At 33.3% G+C, this 25,168-nt stretch overlaps 1 protein-coding gene across 1 annotated transcript; it reads right to left on the bottom strand.

Annotated features, from left to right (window-relative positions):
* On the bottom strand, positions 1–23,656 carry LOC117326271. Its single transcript, XM_033882946.1, has 10 exons — positions 23,544–23,656; positions 12,235–12,273; positions 11,816–11,855; positions 4,471–4,691; positions 4,147–4,289; positions 3,260–3,405; positions 2,484–2,580; positions 1,436–1,622; positions 940–1,054; positions 1–309 (listed from the first exon to the last, which is right to left on the bottom strand). Exons 1-10 carry the CDS (start codon positions 23,574–23,576, stop codon positions 107–109), a joined length of 1,224 nt encoding a protein of 407 aa, XP_033738837.1. The 5' UTR covers positions 23,577–23,656; the 3' UTR covers positions 1–106.
* Positions 23,657–25,168: the final 1,512 nt, after the last annotated feature.

Here is a 25,168-nt window from a genome sequence, read left to right as displayed (position 1 = left end):
TGTTGCTGCAAAATATTTTTTATTTAACAGTGTAAACAAACAAAACAATGTGTAGAGAAAATAATTACAAAACAATGATTTAATATTCCGTGTCATTTTGGCATGTTTAGAAATATGATGATGGCATGCCGGTATTTATTCTAGGATAGATAACCATCGGTGCAGTAGTCTCCCTTTTATGCATTAAGCTTTTCAGTTGTCTCACAAGATAGGCTATGACGAAACCATCGAGGAGGAGTATAAAGAAAACGGTTCCAGCCACCGCAGCAAACATCCACGTCAAAAAGCAATTCTGTGACCACGCAGGATCTAAAAAAGGAGAATTTAGTAAAAATAGTTCATAGATTGATGATGATGACGATGATGCTGATGGTAATGATGATGATGATGATGATGATGATCTTGGTGGTGGTGGTGGTGGTGGTTTTTAGTGAAGGGATGATGATGATGATGATGATGAGGATGTGCAACATTGCGGAAGAAAGGATTGATGAATGGATGTCTGTGACGTTTCAATTTGTATTTGTTTATATTAAAATGCTTCAGAAATAACAAAAAAAAATATATCTTCAAAAAGATATATATCATACATTGTAACATGTTTATGATTAAATAAATGATACTTTGATATATATACTTAACACTCTAAATAAATAAAGCATTTATATGTCACTTAAGAACAAAGAAATCAATACATTCTACTGTTACAGATTTTGTTACAAGCTGTGACTGGGATGGTGATTAGGGCAATGAAACAATAAAAGATGCTTAATTGTCACTGAAAGAAAACATAAATAATGACGATCAATTTAAAATCATATTAAGAAATACGGTCCCGCACTTAAAAGCCGTTTAATCAATTCAAAATCTTAAACACTAAACTTAATATATATATATGAATATTATATTTTAAGGATATAGAGTAATGTGACACCCTACCTGTGTTGTTTGTTTGTGTGTTGACATTTGTCTGTGGATAAACATTGATTTTAGTCGTGGCGCTGACCTCTACCACCCCGTCAGCAGATCGCTTCGTACGAGATGTACACATATTCTAGAAAAATGAAGCCAAAATACATCTCTACCTACAATAGATACCCATTAATTCCCCAGAAAGAGTGAGATAGTACGTAGGACGGTTCCCTAAGGTTAAATTACCTTTTTTTCGGTATCTCGGGTGAGGAGATTTTGCTCCCTATACTCAGTATAATCATTTTGTATACTAATTACGCTTTAAGGAATTATACAATATACTGATAAATGATGACGTAATAATTGTTAAGAACCACAATAAGTAAAATAGAAATATAATTCATTCCTATATAAGAATTCAGTTTATATTATCACATGAAACTTTTTTCCATTATGCATTAATTGAATTTTTTTTATTTTTTTTTTTTTTTATTTTTTTTTTTTTAAATTTTATGGAACTTACCGTAAAGCACGAATCTGATGAAGTCGTGCAGTATTCAATCGTAACAATGAAATTCAATTCAAAAGAGTCGGCAAATCTGCCTATTTCCAATATTGGTGACATGGCTATAAAAGGTGAAGATCCATTTGACTCTGTGGTAAAAGGTCCTGATAGGGATAAAGCCTTTTCTGTATAGTTCACAGCACAACTGAAAATGGGATGACATTTTGTAGTGAATAAACATATCTTATAAATATATCTCAGGGAATATATAGGTCGATGTAGCTTTATAGTAAACGAACATCAATAACTTATCCTGCGACAATTACAGATACTACATCGCCGACTCCTTTTCACAAAAATGCTTAGCATGGTATGAAAGATATGAAAATATATCTAAATAACAATGCTAAATGAATAATACTGGTCGCTTTTAAGACCGCGGCGGAGCAAAACTGCATTTCTTCGTTTAACTAGTATATTCAGTTTAAATTCAGAAGATAAAAACACAAGCTCAAACTTTTGGAGGATTGCAATAGCGTTAAGTATTTAATGTTGAATATACCATAAAATATATAACCGTTTATTGTTGGTTCCAATTGAGAAAAATGTATCTTTATCAATGATGTGACACCTTTTACATTTAAAAAAAAAAATCAATTTAACAATAGAAGCATTGACATGTGTAAAACAATGAAGCTTATTGCCAGCTGAGGCATATAAATAGCCCTTATAAGATATGTGTATAAATCTTATTTTCTATATTATAATTACTTTTATATTATTTATAATTGATAATCTAAAATTCATTTTCGTAAATGTTTTATAATTGTTTATCCTTACACATATACATGTATTATCATGACAGCTTCACCGTATCAAACATAGGATTAATTATGACGGGTTTTTATTAGTCATGTTTTATGTGTTAAGCCCGTTGATGATTTAAAAATTATGATAATTTTATTTGCGATCAGATAATCCAGAGCATGAATCTTTCTTCATTCATTTATCCATTTATAAGATTAATTACTTAGGGGTTTACAATGGATATTTCTTCTAATATTACCCGGTGTCATCGATCAGAGTCCTCCTTATCGGTTTGAATGTATCCGAAGGCGAACAGACGAGGTTTGTAAGTCGCACACCGAGGACATCTATGTTTTCTGGAAGGAAGGGTATGGTGATATCAATCAAACGGAAGCATGCTTATATCAAATATTTTTCATGTGCATATGAGATGGATTTAAGTGTGAGTAATAACGCCATGAAAGCGATAAACAACTTTGAAAGCTTGGCCTCTTGGTTCAGGATTAATCTGACTTCTTTGTTTAATTGGGGAAGAAAATTGAGTTATCAAAAAATCTGAGCTTGCAAAAAAAACCCACATGCTATGGCGTTTATTGATTAGTGATATGTGACTAATTGAACAGCTACCTATATCATGGATTTTTGGTTTTGTTGTATATTTTCTTTAACCCATAATATGGACATCCTGTTGCCAGAGCTCATGCTGGAAGCCGTGACCATTAGAACAATAGCTTTAAGAAATATTATTAATTTTTTTTTTTTTTAATTTGTCAAATTTTTTTAATTTTTTTTTTTATTATTCTTGTTTTTTTTTTTTTTTTTTTTCACTTTTGATAAACAAGAGTATTCGGGCTAGGTCATCCTAACCTCGATCTCAGTAAGTATATAATTAATTCATTTCCACGAGTTCTTGCCCTCAGTACTGTATTGCAGCTTTTGGTGGGTAGCAATATACACTGTGTCGTGAAAGTGTGCGAGAATGTTATGTTTGACTACATGTGTACGGGTGCTTACTTAAATGACGTGAGCACTTACCCACTGCACTGGTAAAAGTCATTGTGAATTTAAATCGCACAAGGTCCCCAAGGTTGGCTAAAAATATAGGGCTATTTATATCACTAGAGGACACAACCTGCAATTCTGTTGTTCTGGAGCTGGTCAGATTCAGAAGATCCACACTTCTAAAAAAAATGTCATGCATATAAATTAAAAAGTGACCAAAAAGACTAGTTGTCAGTATCAATAGCATTGGAACACATTGACGTGACCATATATGGAAACGAAATTTATCGATCTACTTTTCTGTTCAAGTTTGAATTTTCTATTTCATGTGCGATATGGTCTACAAAACACTATTAAGAAGTAGTTTAATGTACTCAAGTCTTCCACCGGAAGTTGTATTTCCAATACAAAACGACTACTGGAACTTATTTGACATACCCAACACTACCTGGAAAAAGTAGTCCGTCGGAAGTTAGATTATCTATACAAAACTACCACCGGACGTTGTATCATCTATAAAAAAAAAAAAAAAAAAAAAAAACTACCACCGGAAGTTGCTTGACACACCGAACACTACCAGGAAAAAGTAGTATAATCTTTCCAACTCGACCGACGGGCGTTGTATTATCTATACAAAACTAACACCGGAAGTTGTCTGACATATCCAACGCCACCACGAGAAGTAGTATAATCTCCCAAGCTCTACAATCTGACATTATATGATTTGTCCAACAATACAACCGGAAGTTGAATAGCATACCCAATAATACCACTGGTAGGTGTATGACATTCCCGACACTACTACCAGATGTGGTATGATATACTCTACAATAACACCGGAAGTTGAATAACATACCCAATACTACAGAAGGCAAATGCATAATTAACAAAACAACAACACCGGAAGTCTTCTGACATACCCAACACTTATACCGGAAGTTGTTACCCAGGGGCTGATAACTCTTGCTGGATCACATTTAAAGTTAAACAATCTATCAGTGTAGGAAACGAGACCACTGCTTGCCTCAGACCGCATACTTAATTCGTAAGATCCATCTGAAGTCTGAAACAGAAAACAATAACACAATAAATAAACCATTGTGATTTTTTTTAATATCTTTGTCCGATCACTTTAAATGAGTCTCCAAAGAATATGAATTGAATTTACAAACATATTATGACATTTAAATAAATATTTAAGAAAAATGGTGTTCTTTACATTCCCTTATAAGTGTGACACTTACGATCGTCATTCCACATGGTGAGGATGGTGCTGTTTGGGTTCCATTGGTGATTAAGAACGTCATCCGAATTCTATATGTCTGTCCGCCATCTTGGGTGGATCCAACGCAATTTTGGAAACCATTTGCATACACTGATGTGACAACATCATTTCCCCTGTCCAGTATGAAATCTATATGCATACGACTACTGCTTTGTTCATCTTCCAAACACAGGTAACTGGCTGTAATAGAAAAACAAAAAGAGAAAATATAAGTAAAGTCAGGAATAACCAAATAGACCCTTACAAGAGGTTAAAGTATAGGAGGGAAGGACCCTGTTAAGGTGTTAAAATGTAGGAAGAGAGTGGAAATTTGCCAGGACTCGTCAGTGATGTTAGGGATATCATACAGTTGTTTCCTACGTCTGTGACCCGTCAGTGATGTTTGGGACATCATACAGTTGTTTCCTACGTCTTTGACCCGTCAGTGATGTTAGGGATATCATACAGCTGTTTCGTCCTTTCAGGGCTCGTCAGTGATGTCAGGGACATCATACAGCTGTCTTGTCCTTCTAGGACTCGTCAGTGATGTTATGGACATTATACAGCTGTTTCCTTCGTCTGGGACCCATCAGTGATGTTAGGGACATCATACAGTTGTTTCCTACGTCTGGGACCCGTCAGTGATGTTAGGGACATCATACAGCTGTTTCCTACGTCTGGGACCCGTCAGTGATGTTAGGGACATCATACAGCTGTTTCCTACGTATGGGACCCATCAGTGATGTTAGGGACATCATATAGCTGTTTCCTTCGTCTGTGACCCGTCAGTGATGTTAGGGACATCATACAGCTGTTTCCTACGTATGGGACCCATCAGTGATGTTAGGGACATCATACAGCTGTTTCCTACGTATGGGACCCGTCAGTGATGTTAGGGACATCATACAGCTGTTTCCTACGTCTGGGACCCGTCAGTGATGTTAGGGACATCATACAGCTGTTTCCTACGTATGGGACCCATCAGTGATGTTAGGGACATCATACAGCTGTTTCCTACGTATGGGACCCGTCAGTGATGTTAGGGACATCATACAGTTGTTTTCTACGTCTGTGACCCGTTAGTGATGTTAGGGACATCATACAGCTGTTTCCTACGTCTGGGACCCGTCAGTGATGTTAGGGACATCATACAGCTGTTTCCTACGTATGGGACCCGTCAGTGATGTTAGGGACATCATACAGTTGTTTTTACGTCTGTGACCCGTCGGTGATGTTAGGGACATCATACAGCTGTTTCCTACATCAGGGACCCGGTTAGTGATGCTAATGGCATAAACGATTCTTAGCCAAACCAGTAGACGACGGAAACTCGAAATAAATCGAAAAAAAAAAAAAAAAAAATTGGAGAGGGAAGGGCATTATACTAACAATTCTATGAATAATAATTATCATTATTGGATTTGAAATAACGTCAAGTACATGTGTATATTCTAAGCTGTGTCACTATTAAAATGATTTTACGTGACATTCTGGGTACGGTGCATTGTATATATATAGCCAGCATCACGTCCATGTTTTAATATTTCAAAAGCAATGTTTATATACCTTTAAAACATGTGAATACGAAATTCTAACACCCAAATGCAGATACTAACGCCTGATAAAACCCAAAAGTACACGTGACACATCCGTCCTCACTCTGAGATGCCTTTTATGTCAAAATTGTATTTCATCGAAAAATTCTGATGTGAATTTTGTATGGTTATAATTAATATTACATATCTTCTATAATGGCCGTGTTTACATATGTCAATCAAAGTCACGATTGACAATTTTTGATGTAAAATATTCATTGGAAAACACCACAGCAAAAGTCACTCATGATAGATTTAAATAGCTTAGGAAAACATGACTGACAAGTTATATCAAGCAACTAGTTGAATCATCGTGTGTTGTGTACTTTTACTGTACGCATAACCCTTTGGGTATATGAAACAACAATTTATTGATCAATTTATTTATTTATTTATTTATCAGTAATATAAATTGAACTTTTATACTTTTTAGTTCTTGGATCATTATACCCCTTGATTTAAACATTAATATCAAATATCATTATATCATTTCACTAATAAACAAACAATCTACCCTTTTGATATATGAAAAAGAACAATGTATTTATCAATTTATTTATTTATTTGTTTATTTATTTATCAGCAATATAAATTGAAGTATTATACTCCTAGATTTAAACATCAATATCAAATATCAGTATATCATTTCACTAATAAACAAACAATCTCCCTTTGGGTATATGAAACAACAATGTATTTATCAATTTCTTTATTTATTTATCAGCAATAATTATCGAACTTTTTATATTTTTAGTTCTAAGATCATTTTAATTTTTGATACAAATAATAATATCAAAGATCATTATATCACTTCACTTATAAACCAACAATCTACCCTTGGGGCATATGAAACAACAATGTATTGATCAATTTATTTATTTTATTAATTAATTTATTATTACTTTATTTATTCATCAGCAATATAAATTGAACTTTTGATACTTTTTAGTTCTTAGATCATTTTAATTCTTGATTTAAATATCAATATCAAGGATACCATTATATCGGTTCACTAATAAACAAACCACCTCCCTTCTGCTTGATAATGGTCCATTAACCCAGTTAGGTAAACTTTAATGTTTTTGTTTATAAATTGCTTTATTAGGGCACAATACATATTTGATAAGATATCTCATTCTACTACCTATGCTAAATACCCAAATAAATAACTATTAATCAACCTTAATAATGTACAAGGCGCTCGACCAAGATTAAGGCTTAAAAACACATTTGGGAATAAAAAAAATCTTACAAATTCAAATGGCAGAATTAAAAACCCATTATAGCACAATGGTATTCAAATAAAATAATGACATGCAGGTAACCTTACAATGATAATGAGAAAATAATATATTAAGTTTCAAATGTATTTTCGTGAACAGACAAACTGCATTCCTATAAAGCTATGTAGTAGGCGTAGTAGGTATGTTTTAGACACTCCGGGCGTTCCTCTGAGAAATTACGCTTACTTCACACAAGTATTAGTTTTCATTACTATTAAGTAACGTGCACCAGAGGAACCATTTCTTTTGTAGTATTACGATATATGTAGTGGAGTTATATTTCAAACCTTCTTTCACCTTTTGACACTGATAAATCGCTAGAATTATAGACAGATTCAAGAGTCATTTCGTAAAAGAAAAAAAAATCCTAGTATATACAGAGTGTTTCTGCAAACACTCCTGTATTTTGATATAAAAAATGAAGTGAAGTTGAAATAAGTTAGATAAATGTAAAGCGGTTTGCTTTACTAAAAATAGAATGGTTTATAATCATACCCAATCATGATTACAGATCCATGATAACCATCGGCGTATACTGATACATTCTAATATAGTTTTTGAATCAGATCGTAATGGACGATATTTTTATTTGATGTGTCTTCTACATGTACGTGTGAAGCTGTATTTGTAGCACCGCCCAATACTGAAGATATCATTGCATTTTCTGACGGCCGTAACTTGATAAACATATACATGTATATCTATATATAATCCTCTAGATCATGAGTTCGAGGCCCGGTCAGGGCACGAGTCAAAAAGTTGTCTTCCTTCGTCATTTGTGTTTCTAAGTTATATATCTATTTATTAGCACAATGTATCATATACACTATGTGTTGGTGATCCGAAGATATATATTTAAATTTCCTGTCCTGTAGTTATACCGAGAGAAATATGTAATCCTCTTGTATACTTTTGATTTATTGTATTGTATTACTTATTCTCAAATAAATATTGTTTAAACTAACAAACATGTAATTATATAAGTTGCGAAATCGCATTCTCTGGCTAACATAAGAGGTTAAAATAAATCTTAGTTTATAATATTAGACTCATACAAGACTCTGGAAAGCCACTTGTGTTTAACTTAAATGTACAATAATGTCGACATTATCAAATTGTATAGGTCGTGAACATATATAAAGGATATCTAACAGTGTCTTCAGTAATACCAAATATATTAGCCACACGAGTGAAATATATTTGGTATTACTGAAGAGACTCTGTTAGATATTCTGTTTATTACATTTTTTATCAACGAAAACCCTACCCCGTATGCTAACTAGGCCTACAGCGATAATTTGTAAACAAAAAAAGTAGTTTCCCCTGTCCAGGTGCTGATGATATATGTCGGGCTTTCTGATTGGCCAATTATTTTGGTATTTTCTAATCATTAATTTGATTGGTCAAATCAGCAAAAGTGATATTTTTCACAAATATGATATTTTTGGTCAAATCAGCAAAAGCGATATTTTTCACTAGTGAAAAATATGATATTTTTCAATATCACTTTTATAGAATGAATGATTTTTGATATTTCACTGGTAAAAATGTAATAAATAGAGAAGCGTAAAGTATTTTGGTAAGCAGATTTATCCTACTTCATTGTTTTATATTATTGAAATCAGTTTAATATATCGCAGTACGAAAATGATTCAGAAACTGCTAGGATAGAATCGTGTCACTATTAAAAGATTTTATTGGTTAAGCTCTTGTTAAAAGTTTGTCAACAATGAATCTTATTTTATGTATTGCACAGAAATATTTTCGATGGCGTACATGTTCTCTATTATATACAATGACTAACGTATCATTCCTACCTACGCCAATTTAACAGGTAAATCTCTAATGTAAACTACCATTAAGCTCTGTGAAATATACACCACATTCTGAACATCTATTGCAACTCTTAAAATAAATTTTATTTCATTCCAAGATGTATATTACAAATGATTTCAACAGTTCCGACAAAATATACGGGAATAGGATTCGGAAAGAAGTTTTTAAACAAGAAATATCTTTTAACAAAGATAAACGGGATAGTTTTAATGCTGGTGGTTATAATGTAATACTGCTGGTGAAATAAATCAACGAACTAATGCGTTTCAGCACGGATAACAAAAATAGATCAGTTTGAATAATTTTGGTGATAATAAGACTGCATTTGAATCAGGAATATGATTTTATTAATGTGTCATTTGAATAGGTACATCCACTTATTCAGCTTGCATTCAATCTTAATTTTGTTTCGTCTTTAACTGCATATCTGCATTTTGCATTTACCGCTACATTGACCAATCACATACTTCAGCTTGACCAGTAACGCCACCTTTCGCGTCATATCCGGGGTCAAAAGAAAATTATACGGCTATGCCGTAAAAAACTTATATTAATCCGTTTCCAATAGTAAATACTTGGCATTAGACATGATGGCATAGGCTATGGAACGTTTCGAAATATTTTCAAACATAGTTTTAGAGGTTGTGTCTAGGGTGAAAGGGATGTGAGATTGAAATGAATAGAAGGTTGTGTGAAGGGTGAAAGGGATGTGAAATTAGGATGAATTTTGGGTGTGAAAGAATAACAGGGAAGAGATTTGAGATACGGTGTTGGGATGAATGTGAAAGACGAAGGATTGCCCGTTCCAATGAAAAAAGAAAATAACTGGTTTAGAATAAAGATGGCTGAAAGAAAGACCTCATTTGAATCGGTTGGAGGTAATAATGAAATATTGTATACATGAAAAAAACTGTAACATTTTCATCACACGAAAGCTCATCATTCCCGAACAAAAGTAAATTGGTTTGTTAATGAATAGTTTATGTCATTAAATATACGCAGGCGAATTTGTGAAAAAAACGACAATGTTATGGATATTTCTCGTTGATTTCATTTGATTCTATACCAGGAAACACGACACTATCAATAAGATTTCTTCGGTGAAGATAAAACTGAAGGGAACTACACTCCATTCTCAATCTAGCATGGACAATCTGACCCATTCTGGTACCAGTGAAGTAGTGCATTGGGATTTTTTTGTGAGTAAACTTTCGAATATATGATTTCAGTTTATAAATTGAAGGATCATTTTAACACAGTCTGGCAAAGATTTCAAGATATTGTTGGCTTATGGCAGACATGATTTATTGCAAAAAGTCGTATGATAAGAAGGTAGTCGAAAATTATTTCTGTCGTCTGTTCGGCCCCAGGGTCGCGGTGACCGAGTGGTTAAGGTGTCCCGACACTTTATCACTAACCCTCCAACTCTGGGTTGCGAGTTCGAAACCTACGTGGGGCAGTGGCCATGTACTGACTGTAGGCCGGTGTTTTTTCTCCGGGTACTCTGGCTTTCCTCCACCTCAAAAACCTGGCACGTCCCTTAAATGTCCCTGGCTGTTAATAGGACGTTTAACAAAAACAAACAAACGAAAATGGTTTCCCGTACGAGTATCCTAATTATGGTAGTTACAGTTTCTTTGGGGTAGAATATTCTACTAAGTGTTACGCTAAGAGGGGATCGTTTAGTATGCTGTTATATATGTTTAAGTAGTATCTCTAAGTTCTTATGTTAAATGTTTATAACAGAAGATATTTATAAACATATCAGATTTATTATCAATATTAAAGTGAAACATAAGGTAAAATGAATAGAGAATTAAAATTATATAGTCACCATATATATGTATAAATATTTGTTAATATGTATAAATATATATCATCATTCATCAGTATTAAAGAGTAACAAGTGTAGAATATAACACGTTTTATCGATATTGAAACTAAATATCTGGTAACACCTATAAAATATAAGAAGTGGTATTGGTATTGAATTATTGGGTAACTCCTATGAAATATTACACGTGATATCGGTATTGAAGTAAAATATTTGGTAATCCTAAATGTATAAAATATTACACGTGTTGTCGATTTTGAAATGAAATATTTGGTAGCACGTAAAAAATAAAACACGTATTATCGAAATTGAAACGAAATATTTGTTAACACATTTAAATGTAGGAAATTGCATCGACATTGAAACCAATTATTTGATAACACCTAACATATATATCACGTGACATTGATTTTGAAATGAAATATTTGGTAACACCTATGAAATATAACACGCAGTATCAATATTTAAATGTATTATTCAATAACACCTATGCAATATAACACGTGTTATCGATATTGAAATGAAATATCTGGCAACATTGGATTTATATATATATATATAATTCAAAATCGATACTAAAATGAATTATTCTGCAAGTTTTATGAATCGATACCTGATCTATTCTGGAATTAAAAAATGACAATCAAAAGTTAATTTCAGATTGCTATTTGAATCAAAGTGAAATACTAGTTTGAAGAAATTAATTTTGATAGGTTCATTTTGTTTTTTAGCTGATAATGCTGAGTCTTAATTTTATATATCTTTACTTATTGTTACCTGTCTGGGTAGCTCCTTGTGAATCAACAGGTGGTATTTTCTGTAAAATACACATATTAAGAAAGATCTATAGTTAATGTGCATATCATTTTATCAAAAAGCTACATGTATGCATATCATTTTTTCAACAAGAATCTTAAACTATGACAAGCAAATCCAGGGAATCACATCCTCAATATTGAGCCCCGATATTTTGAAATTATGACGTGTATCTTAAATATGAAATGAAACCTAAATAAGATAGTGATGTTAAAATAATGATTTATAATACACAGTCATAATATTTTTAATATTATCACATTAGTCCGGCATTAAAATCTTTTACCATGTTTAAGATATGTAATGAATCACTTCACCTATGAATATAGACAACGATAAGAAATTAATGCTATTGAAACGCGCGTGAGTAGTACACTTACCGTAGTCAGTAGGACCAAGAGGTAAAGACAATGCCAGGACTGAAAATAAATAAATAAACAAATAAATAAATAAACAAATAAATCAATAAATAAATAAACAAACAAACAAATAGATAAATAAATAAGTAGATAAATTAACAAATAAATAAATAAATAAATAAATAAATAAATAAATAAATAAATAAACAAATAAATAAATAAATAAATAAATAATAAATAAATAATAAATAAATAAATAAATAAATAAACAAACAAACAAACAAACAAACAAATAAATAAATAAACAAATAAATAAATAAATAAATAATAAATAAATAATAAATAAATAAATAAATAAATAATAAATAAATAATAAATAAATAAATAAATAAATAAATAAATAAATCAAGTTCGTTTATGAAGAACTCTGATTTTTTATGACGAATTAAAATTTAATTGTTTTACTGGACCGACGATTCCTTTACAGACAGATAACGGCTTAAAAGATTTATAATTAAGTGATTTCAGACTTTAAGATGGTATAATCGAACCCGATATCAATTCAAGATTCAATAATGTGGACAATATTCAATGACATGGAAACTGTTGCTAGGTTGTAAAAAGATGCTAAATTAATTAGGCGTCAATTGTTTCAAAAGACTTAAGGAGTTAACTCCATGATACAATTATATCACCACAGTTGGTTTACATCTGAAGTTTACTCCAAAAACTGTATGAAACATGTGATATACCTATGTATACCGTGCAGTCGTTATTTTAGATGTATTCCTTCCGTTTACCCAGGATAAACTAGGGGACAATAAGACCCGCGATTCTCCTATAAAACCATTTAATGGTGCATTGTAAGGGTAATTTATGTATTCGTATATTTGATTATTTCAAGAACTGGTCACGTGTCCACAACTTAGCATTGTAAAATTACTTTATGTCATGTCACTTTATGACTTTGTGAGATTTATTTTGCCTTTACGCTAGGATTTTATAGAGGGTGGTTACGGCCTGGCCGGGGTATTAAACATGACACCTATCCGAGCGGCGAGTCAAATTACTACCGCACAAGTCTCTCATACATTACTGAATTACAACAAGTTTGACAGATTCACAAATTATATGAATTTGTACGATATTCCCATCATTTAAATTCAGTTCTTAACAGTTTAGCCGCTATTTAAACATCATTTGTCGCCATAGGGCATAGCACCATTTGGCGTCACACGGCATTACATGATTTATCGTAATACTACATTACACATTTTTTGTCGTCTTTCGATCATGCAAACATTTGTCGCTGACCTAACACCATACAATTTTACATCACATGTCGCCATACGACAAAACACCATTTGCCACCATATGACCTAACACCATTTGTCGTCTACGACCTAACACTATTTGTCGCCATACGACCTACCACCATTTGTCGCCATACGACCTAACACCATTTGTCGCCATACGACCTAACACCATTTGTCGTCATATGACCCAACACCATATGTCGTCATACGACCCAACACCATTTGTCGTCATACGACCTACCACCATTTGTCGCCATACGACCTAACACCATGTGTCGCCATACGACCTAACACCATTTGTCGTCATACGACTTACCACCATTTGTCGCCATACGACCTAACACCATTTGTCGTCATACGACCCAACACCGTTTGTCGTCATATGTCCTAGCACCAATTGTCGTCATATGACCTAACACCATTTGTCGTCATACGACCTAACACCATTTGTCGCCATACGACTTAACACTATTTGTTGCCATACGACCTAACACCGTCTGTGGCCATACGACCTAACATCATTTGTCGTCATACGACCCAACACCATTTGTCGTCATACGACCTAACACCATTTGTTGCTATGCGACCTAACACCATTTGTCGCCATACGACCTAACACCATTTGTCGTCATACGACCTAACACCATTTGTCGTCATACGATCTAACATCATTTGTCGTCATATGACCTAACACCTTTTGTCGTCATACGACCTAACAATATTTGTCGCCATACGACCTAACACCATTTGTCGTCATACGACTTAACACCATTTGTGGTCATACGACCTAACACCATTTGTTGCTATGCGACCTAACACCATTTGTCGCCATACGACCTAACACCATTTGTCGTCATACGACCTAACACCTTGTGTCGCCATACGACCTAACACCATTTGTCGTCATACGACCTAACACCATTTGTCGCCATACGACCTAACACCATTTGTCGTCATACGACCCAACACCGTTTGTCGTCATATGTCCTAGCACCAATTGTCGTCATATGACCTAACACCATTTGTCGTCATACGACCTAACACCATTTGTCGCCATACGACTTAACACTATTTGTTGCCATACGACCTAACACCGTTTGTCGCCATACGACCTAACATCAATTGCCGCCATACGACCTAACACCATTTGTCGTCATACGACCTTACACCATTTGTTGCTATGCGACCTAACACCATTTGTCGCCATACGACCTAACACCATTTGTCGTCATACGACCTACCACCATTTGTCGCCATACGACCTAACACCATTTGTCGTCATAACCTAGCACCATTTGTCGTCATACTACCTAACACCATTTGTCGTCACACGACCTAACACCATTTGTCGCCATTCGGCCTTACTCCATTTGTCGTATTACGACATAACGCCATATGGCATTATATGATGTTATGGCGTAAATTCACAATACTGCATCCCCAATCGGGAGGCTGTACACGGTAGTAATGCACATGTGTATTTTATAACCCGTCCGTGATTTACTCAATCCTTATCCAAATCAAGAACATTTTTGTGTATAGTTGCGATAAATCTTGGTAGTTCATGCCTATTTAATCATTCCATTTAGTTTTCCTGAAAATGAAACTGTCATCCAAGATAACTTTGCCTTGGATGAACACATTTTGTATAATTCCATTCACCGATACACTTTAAAATAGCAATATTAAGAAATATCAATGAAAATATTTGATTCGCCTTTACCAAATTAACAGACATGATTAATTACCTCGAACAACAAAGCTTTTATCCCGAGGCATTTCCTTTGGTTTATTTTGTTTAACGTCCTATTAACAGCCAGGGTCATTTAAGGACGTGCCAGGTTATGGAGGTGGAGGAAAGCCAGAGTACCCAGAGAAATCCACCGGTCTACGGTCAGTACCTGGCAACTGCCCCACGTGGGTTTTTCAACTCGCAACCCAGAGGTAGAGGGTTAGTGATAAAGTGTCGGGACACGTTAACCACTCGGCAACCGCGGCCGCAAATGTGAACGAAACCAAAGGACTTCTTCCACGTACAATATAACTTTGCACACGAACCAATTTGACCAAAACCAGATGTTATTTGTAGCACCCTTAGAATGAACACTTGAAATAGGTTTCAAAAATTCAAAAGGTCCCAGGGGCATGTGCCATGGCAAAATAAAGTTACCCACTAGAGGTGTACAGCAGGGGTAAGTTTTTCATCAAAAGCTGTATCAAAAGAGTATCTTATGTGGGCTAATGAATTTATTCTCTAAGGAGTATGATTTACTGCAATTTATGAACCAAAATATATAGAGAAAATATACGCAATGAATATGAAATATCAATTTAAAGTCAAAATATTGTCGAATTTTCAGTCATATTTTTAGCCGTGTTAGATTCTACGGAAACGATATACCAACTTCCGGTTCTTGTGCACCAAACATATTTTGAGATTAGTTGTCTCATTATGTCAACTTATTACGGTAAAAATTTCGGGAAAATGTGGGACCAGTATTTTTCATTTAAAGGTCAAATTGCCCGATGGCCTATATTTTTAGTAACGTCAAGTAACAATAGGATATTATTACTATGAAGTCAAAGAAGGCATTTAATATGGTCAAATGAAATCATTTTCTAAAGATTATTATTTTTCTGCAATTTATGACACCAAATAAAGAGATAAAAACTACGCAATGGATGCGTAAAACAAATTCAAAGCCAAAAAATGTAAAAAAAAAAAAAAAAAAAAAATAAAAAATAAAAAAAAAGAGTCATGTTTAGCTATTTCAGATTTCTAAAGAAGTGATAAACCCACTTCCGGTTCTTGTGCACCAAAAATGTCATGACCGGTAGATTTGTCATTTGAAACAATATATGCAAGGAGTCAGTATCTCGAAATCGTCATTATCAAATACAATGTTATTGATATTGCTCTTTTTGGAATTTATATTCAGTTTCTTGTTTTTAAAATGATGATTTAGATATTTTGATGAAACTTTTAATATGATAGAATCTATGAAACCATCTCTGAACACAAAGTAAAAGGTTCAGAGGGTCTGTATCAAGTCAGCAAAGCACTAAGTAAACACAGATGAAAACTATTTGCGTTGTTTTTATATCCTTCTGGACATCTCCTTAGGTTTGAAAACCCATGCTTTCCACACAATCAATGTACAATGCAGTGATATAACTGTTGAATGCAAGTATCAAGATTTATCAGGATGTGCGCCTATGAAAAGAAATTATCATATATTTTTGGACGTGTTTAATATATCCAGAGGTGCTTCTCCAGGGAGATCCTTTTAAACGATTCTTATATACTACTGCCTCTGCATTTAAATATTGGTTTCTTGGAATAGTGTTTCCTCGCAGTAGCTTAGTTGGCAAGATTTAGACTTCTAGATATATAACAATAAAAAATATAAGCGTTGATTAATTATTTATTTTTGTCAAAATCTTGCGTGTATATTGTTATAGGGAGTGCATTTAATCAAATAAACATGTATATATATATTGTTATAGTTATGACAAAAAATATGACTTTTCCCTTAATGAAATCGTTATATCCATTCAACGCAAATCAAGAGATTTAGCTTCACTTAAAAATGCTTTTCATTGGCAATTTTATTAGTCACAAAGTTGATCAAATTTGTTATTTCTGTCAGCAAATGTTATGTCCCAAATAATGTTAAAAGAAATTTGGTTCATACAAACCAAAATGTATGATATCACTCAACTGGTATTCATAAATTGCAAGATTAATGGCCATACATTTACTTTTCATGTTTGAATAAAGTCCTGCATTCAAATAGCAAGTGCAGGCTTTTTATGCCGCTTACTTTGTGTTAAAATTTGGTTTCATACAAAATATCATGTTTAAAGTTTCAAAACATTAGTATCATCATTTGAAAAACGAGAGATTGAAGATAAATTCCTAGGTTTGAACGTTTTGTATAAGAATTTATGATATTGGAGTACGTAATTGAATAACGACTCATCTCAGACATGGAATCACCAAAGTTTGGTGAAACAGGGATGCTGCTTTCAAAAATTTGAAAATAAGTTATAGAGAAACTAAAAACATATACTTTGGTTGCATGCCATCATTTTTGATAAGGTTGAAAATAAACATCGAGAAAGGTGGCTGGTGATGGCAGTTTTCGTAGTGCCATTGAATTTAAGCTTCACAGAATTTGTTTAATTGAGATGGTCAATAAAGTTGTGCTATTTAAAGAGAGGCAACAAATCGTCATTTTATCTATATTTACTGGATACAAGAAACTTTATTTAACGTCGCATACATATAAACAAAGAACATTAGCTCGCGCGAGCTGTTATTGCGACAAACATAAAAATGATTAGAATTAGACACAAAAAATGTTACATTAAGAGATTTCACTGGTAAATAGACAGAATGATAAAGTTACTGATAAATTACATGATTTAGAATAAACATTTAAATATATCACAAGTACCATTTCAGACTAGGGTTTATAAAGTATAAGTAAGAGCATTAAAATAAAATAATATTAATTTTCCAAATAAAAGGTATTAGAGGTTATCATGAAAGCTTTAAAACAGTTAATTTCTAGTTATAAATTAAGATTGTAGAATCAATAGCACAGAGAGAAGGTAATTGGGAATCTCCTACCTACCAAACTCTCTGGCCTTACAAACTTTAACTAGAATTAAAAGAGTAATTACAAAAAAAAGAAAAAAGAAAAGATAAAAAAAAAGTGAAATTGAATGCCTTTTGTTAGTTTCCATTGTTATGTAAATAGTCTGATCGATGATTTAGTTAATCATTTCAACATTGAGAATAAAAACGAGAGATTAGGTCGTTTTCATTATTTTATTCTTTTTATATTTTTCAATCTTAAAAAAGAAAACAACATGTTCTTTTCGTATCTTTTTCCTAATGTTTTTTTTCCACGAAATCCACGAATATCCTGAAATTCTCATTCCATTTAGTGTGATGAGTATCTTGGTATTACGGCCTATTTAAGAAAAGCTATAACTTTTAGTTCGTCATATTGAATACTGCGAAAATCGCGAATTGCTTCACGGTATATGGAACTTTATACAGCTGTGTAGAGAATAAGAGTAGCCGGAAAAATCAACCGTTGAGGCATTTTCTTGTTATAAAAAGGTTTGGAAGCAAAACGCTCAAAGTAAGTAAACAAATAAATATCATTTGAAATTTTTGAAACTCACTCATATAAGAAAAGTCGGCGGTATTCAGCCAAACTTTACCCGCCCCCCCCCCCCCCCCCCCCTCCCCTTTCGCGGCATAGCCGTGTAATATTATGTTAATATTCTTTTGGCCCCGGAATATGACGCTACAGGTGGCGTTACTGGTCAAGATAAAGTATGTGATTGGTCAATGAAGCGGTAAATGCAAGATGCAGATATACAATTAAAAATGAAACAAAGTTATGATTGAATGCAAGCTGAATAAGTGGGTGTATCATTTCAAATGACCCATTAATAAAACTATATTCCTGATTCAAATGCAGTTTTATTATCACCAAAATGATTCAAACTGATCTAATTTTGTTATCCGTGCTGAAACGTATTCGCTTATTTATTTCACCAGCAGTTTTACATTTTAACCACCAGCATTAAAACTATGCCGTTTATCTTTTTAAAAGATATTTCTTGTTATATATATATTTCAGTACCAAGATGTTTGAAAGTTAATTTTCTACAATTCGATAAAATAGCTCAGATTAAATTTATTAAGAAACCCTTAAAGCTCCGAATGCAAGCCAGTAAAAGCGATCACAAGATAAAAACCTCCTGTATTCTTCAAAGCTGGTAAATTTGTTTCCAAAGATAAAGAATATATTATATTACATAAATACTAATCAATTTTCAGCAATAGCATTATTTGAATAAAATTACTGAGGTTTCAGGATTTTGTTGATAATATCATAATAGTGTTTCCTAAATGATTAATTTAGAGACGGATTTTACATCAGTGTTTAACACTTGTTTCCGAATCCAATTCATCCCTAAGTGTGTTCGCTGTATTGAATGTAAAGGATGTATATTGAATGAAATTATGTTTATACTAAATGGTTAATTGAAAGCTCGAATAACTCGAATTTTAACTAAAATGCTTCAGCGGATTAAATGCATTTGTAGGGCTTCTGTGGAACTAAATTGACACAGAAAAATAGCTATCAATCACCGTTGTAAGATTGACAAATAAATTATATTTTGATAGAGAGGTCGTGTAATTCGAGAGGATCGGTATGAGAATTGCAAATTATTGCATTGTGGTTAAATAATAATGTTTTTTTTATTTTTGACATTTCTATTAAGATTTTCCGCATGAAGTAATCATATGATTTTTTTTGTATATATATATAGAGGATATCTAACAGTGTCTTCAGTAATATCAAAATATTAGCCACACGAGTGAAATATATTTGGTTTTTCTGAAGACACTGTTAGATATTCTGTTTATTACATTTTTTATCAACGAAAACCCTACCCCGTATGCTAACTAGGACTACAGCGATAATTTGTAAACAAAAAAAGTAGTTTCCCCTGTCCAGGTGCTGACATATATGTCGGGCTTTCTGATTGGTCAATTATTTTGGTATTTTCTAATCATTAGTTTGATTGGTCAAATCAGCAAAAGTGATATGATATTCTTCACTAGTGAAAAATATCACTTTTATAGAATGAATAATTTTTGATATTTCACTGGTAAAAATGTAATAAATATATATATCATTAACGATTTGATATGCAAAATATGTCATAAATTACTCCAAACTGGAGTTACGGTAATGAGATTAAACAAGTTGATCCGGATTACTATGACTATTTACAATGTTGTTTCTCATTTAGATTGATACCTGAATGTTATCGACTTTATGAGGTCAGACTTACAACTTGTAGATGAATAATGAACAACAAATTTTTTAACGAGTTGTAGACATGTCTATATTTTGAAATCAATAACGACTTTTGAAATAAACCCGAACTGGAGCTTGCATCTCAAAATAAATATATGATCAGAAACAGGAAACATATAGCATGTATACGTATGATTAAAGTGCTTATAATTCTCCTCCTAATTGGTTTTATATAAATCCAATTCTTAAGCAAGGTTCTGATACAGAAATTCGACCTATACAGTTTGCATTTGATTAATCTTCGATTATATTGTAAGTTGAAATTTAAAAATTTGAATTCAAGTCTTTTAAGTCAGGTTGTAGAGGTCAATATTTCGATATTTGAATATTTTTTTTATCTTCATCACTATCTTTTAAAATGATATACAGAAATATCCAATTACTCGACATCTTGAGATATTTTATCGAAATGACTTTTGACTGTTATGATTTTGATTTACGGGTTAAGATGTACAAGCCACGGCTCGATAACTTTGAAAACCATGTATGACTGTTTTCATCATTCATTATTGCTATTCATATAAACAAATCATATCAAATAAATAAATAAATAATGTATAGACAATAACATGCACATCTCTTTCCAAATATACATTAGTTCCAAATCACAGCTGCTGCACAAGCAAAAAAAACAAACAATCAAACAAACAAACAAAAAACAAAAACAAAACAAAAAGCAAAGAATTTTCATCTCGAACTTCTATTAATTCGAAATTGGCTGATTCAATATCAATGTTTGTTTTTGTGAAAAGCGTATTTTGAAATATTTATTTCTTTAATACTGGATTTTGAAAAGATAACTTATCCTATTGTGGATACTATAATAACTATTTGGCTAGTCACATTGGTCTAAGAGTTAAACATTTCAATCATTTATATTATGTGCGTAAAGCTCCTCCTTTAAACTTGTTTTGATATATATAACGGCTTTAGATTTAAATGGTTTTTTTAGACTTTTCAAAATAAGTTCAATTTCCCTACTTTTCGATATGTGTAAGTATGAAGAGTTATTGAAGTCATTGCGTTTTGTTCAGCAATATTCTTGCTAAAGATGTAAATTCTGTATTTAACTGCCGCTAAATATAATTATTTAATCGTGTTTAATTTCAATGAAAAATAAAATGAGAGAATAAGCATTATTTAAACTACTTAACTTCTCCCGAGTCTCTCCGGTTTTGCTTTGCCTTTGAAGGCATGGTGTGTTGATATATATTTATTGAAGGTGCAATATTTTCACCAGAAGAGTATGAATAATTTTAGGAATCAGAAATATTTTGGCAAAGTCAAACTTGGTTTATTTTGGTTTGGTTTATTTTTTTAACGTCCTATTAACAGCTAGTGTCATTTAAGGACGTGCCAGGTTTAGAGGTGGAGGAAAGCCGGAGTACCCGGAGAAAAACCACCGGCCTACGGTCAGTACCTGGCAACTGCCCCACGTAGGCAACCCAGAGGTGGAGGGCTAGTGATAAAGTGTCGGGACACCTTAACCACTCGGCCACCGCGGCCCCTGGGCAAATCAAACATAGCACTGCCGAAGTATATAATTTACACATTCATCTATCGCCAGGTTTCAATTATGACTCATTAGTGATACGTATATTTTAATATATAAAAAATCTATATGTGCCATCAGATACGAAAATGCTATGACTTCCCTTGGAATGAGAAGGTGCCGAAATAACAATGTATAAATTATATACATAGTATTTTGAACTGATCGTAAAGATAATTACTTGCTTAATCATTGTTGTCACCATCAAAATAAATCTATTAGCACTTGTTTTTCTTATTATTAAATATTTGCGAAATGACAAAAATATTTGTTATATTTTCTAAATACCTCAATCTAAAAATTAAGACTTGCGTATTTAATTTGTCCAAACAAACGAGTTCAGCAGTTCCCCAGTTTTAATATACATTGTAGATCGCAGATTCAGACAGACAGAAGAAGAGGAGAAGAATTAAACAAGCAAAGTTTGAAAGAAGAAGGTTCATCAAAAAGAGGCACCAGAGGGTGAAGGTCATCAACGAGAGGCACCAAAGGGTGAAGGTCATCAACGAGAGGCACCAAAGGGTGATGGTCATAAAGGAGAGGCACCAAAGGGTGAAGGTAATAAAGGAGAGGCACAAAAGGGTGAAGGTCATCAAGGAGAGGCACCAAAGGGTGAAGGTCATCAAGGAGAGGCACCAAAGGGTGAAGGTCATCAAGGAGAGGCACCAAAGGGTGAATGTCATCAAGAAGAGGCACCAATAGGGTGAAGGTCATTTAGAAGAGAGGACGCAAGCTTGAGATGAAGAAGAAGCCCTTTTTATATTTGAGAATCTGAATCCAAACATATAAAACACTTAAGGCGACAGTACGGCCATTGCGTCCACACGAGCGTTGACAGTGAGAGGGACATAAGCCTGACGCACAAGCGTCGCACGTTCGCTGAACGTGCGTCGGTCGTGGGCGTGTCGGAAGCTTGCCGGTCACCCTCGAGCTCCATACTGCCTCTACGAATCACGAGTGTTGCTGTTAACTTCTGCCAATTACTGTTTACAAGTCATCACATTTTCTCATTTTTATTAAACAATAATAAATTTAATTCTGCACGCATCTATACCGATTAGACGCCGATAACGGGTTGCTTACTTTAGTCAAATACAGATGAACGTTTGACTTTGTTTATAAGTTTGACCGGTTCAGCGTCTTCAACATAGGTATCATTACCGAGATGTTATTAAAACGCTTATCTGTTACAACGAAGTCGAGACCATAAGGGAAGATATTTGGAAAGCACAAACAGTAGTTATTATCAAGCTTTGCATAAAAATGGTCCTTCTGCACAACAATGCAAAAATACAATGGGTCAAAATTCGGTATATCTTACAGACCACACGTATCCTTGAAACGAGTAAATTAATAACAGTTGAGATTTTATTGCATCTTAATTACATCGCTAGTTAATTACTTCTAATCATGATAAAGATAAATTAATTGTAATTATATTACAGTACGTGTCAACAAACACAGCCTTATTTAACGATTAAGAAGAGACCTAGCAGTCATGGCGCATAATATTCAATACATAGTTTTTATATAATGCTATAGACTTACCTTTATTCCCATATCGCCCCAGTAAATACACATATTTATCCTCTTAAACCAACAGGTGAGATACACACTCTGGTATTTCACACGGGGTATACGTATATGTTACGGGAGACTGCGTCCGGCGAACAAACGGTATACTCATTTTTTCATCGTTTCAGACAAGAAATAAATACCTAGCCCCGCCCACGAAAATGTGCTGGACACGCCCACTTTTGCCCAATTTATTTTTAAGGAAATGTGGACTTCTTTTAAAACTTTGTTTGGCTTAAAGGACCCGGTGTTTACCGTTTACCTGAATGACAAGGTATTATATTTTTAAGAATAGTAACATCTCTTCAGAATATTAAAGATCTAATAAAACTTCCATTCATCCATCCATGGATATGTATGGACATACATGTACATACATATGTATACCACGTACATTGTATGTATGTATGTATGTATGTATGTACCGACTACACCAACATATTCTCCGAATTCTCACATTTGTTCACACTTACTTAAGAAGTATTCCGTGTTCTTAAAAAGTAACAATACCCCAAAACACATTTCAAAGACATTAACATAATATGTAACAGGCGAGGTACACCTGTCTAGTCGTGAAGTATAGTACCCAGGTTCTGTACTCGAGGTTCCGTTGTGTAAGTAATAATAGGTTATAAGTGGAATAAGCAAGAAAGGCAGATAAACATTCAATAACACATTTATTATACCCCGTGGACATTTGACGAGTTTATACATACGCAAATACAAACAATAATACCTAGAAATATACGTACCCTTACTATCCTATCACCTAGTATATAACCCTGTCCTACTCAGTAGCTACTTATAACTTCGCCTACAGATGTGTGTGTAATAAACCACCCCATCCCGGTTCCACAGAATATGTGACTACAATGTTAATAATATAAAGTACCCTACACTACTACATCACAGTTAGAGTTAGAGAGAGAGAAGAAGCTAAAGAATGAGCTGACCTGCGACTAAACGCATCCGTCTGGCTATCGAAATACACGTGCAGACGCTATTTATACTCTAGCCAACAATACACAATAACTAACCAATGAGAGCTAAGATTACATAACGATTACGGAAGAATAGATTAGCGGAAGTAGATATACTTCCGGTATATAACTAACGACGCTTAGTGAAACACGAGGTATGTTCTAATATATATAACCTACACTATTCATTCCTGCTACACTCCCCCCCTCTTTGAAAAATAGGCCAATGTCAACCTAAAACATTAAACTAGGTAACATTTGCCTATAACATATATATATACAACATATAAGATAACTATATACACAAACATATCATACCTATCCCTATTACACTACTGAACAACATTTTGCTCTAGACCTATCTCATGCAAAAATGCAGAGTCTGATCTCAACAAATAGAAATAACTATAAGTACTGCCTCAGTATGTAATCAGGGATATGTAAACGACTAACACACATTCAAGTAAATATATAACGGTAACAATATATTATAATATATAAAAAAATGTATCAAAGTGTTACTTAATTCAAACATAATCAAGCCATTAAAAAAAAATGGCAATTATTTCATAATCAAAAATTATTGTCCAAGTCCAACTGATCGCGACATCAGGGTCC

The sequence above is a fragment of the Pecten maximus genome, chromosome 4, assembly GCF_902652985.1.
Source record: "Pecten maximus chromosome 4, xPecMax1.1, whole genome shotgun sequence".
NCBI classification, from domain to species: Eukaryota; Metazoa; Mollusca; class Bivalvia; order Pectinida; family Pectinidae; genus Pecten; species Pecten maximus.
This window is presented reverse-complemented; position numbering and strand designations above follow the sequence as displayed.

Coding starts and splice junctions, on each gene's coding strand:
- LOC117326271 (XM_033882946.1), bottom strand. CDS start 23,576: ATGTGTATTTACTGGGGCGATATGGGAATAAAG. Junction 3,406..4,146: donor ACTTCCGGTATAAGTGTTGG/GTATGTCAGAAG, acceptor CATTTTTTTTAG/AAGTGTGGATCTTCTGAATC. Junction 1,623..2,483: donor ACTCTGATCGATGACACCGG/GTAATATTAGAA, acceptor TCCCATTTTCAG/TTGTGCTGTGAACTATACAG.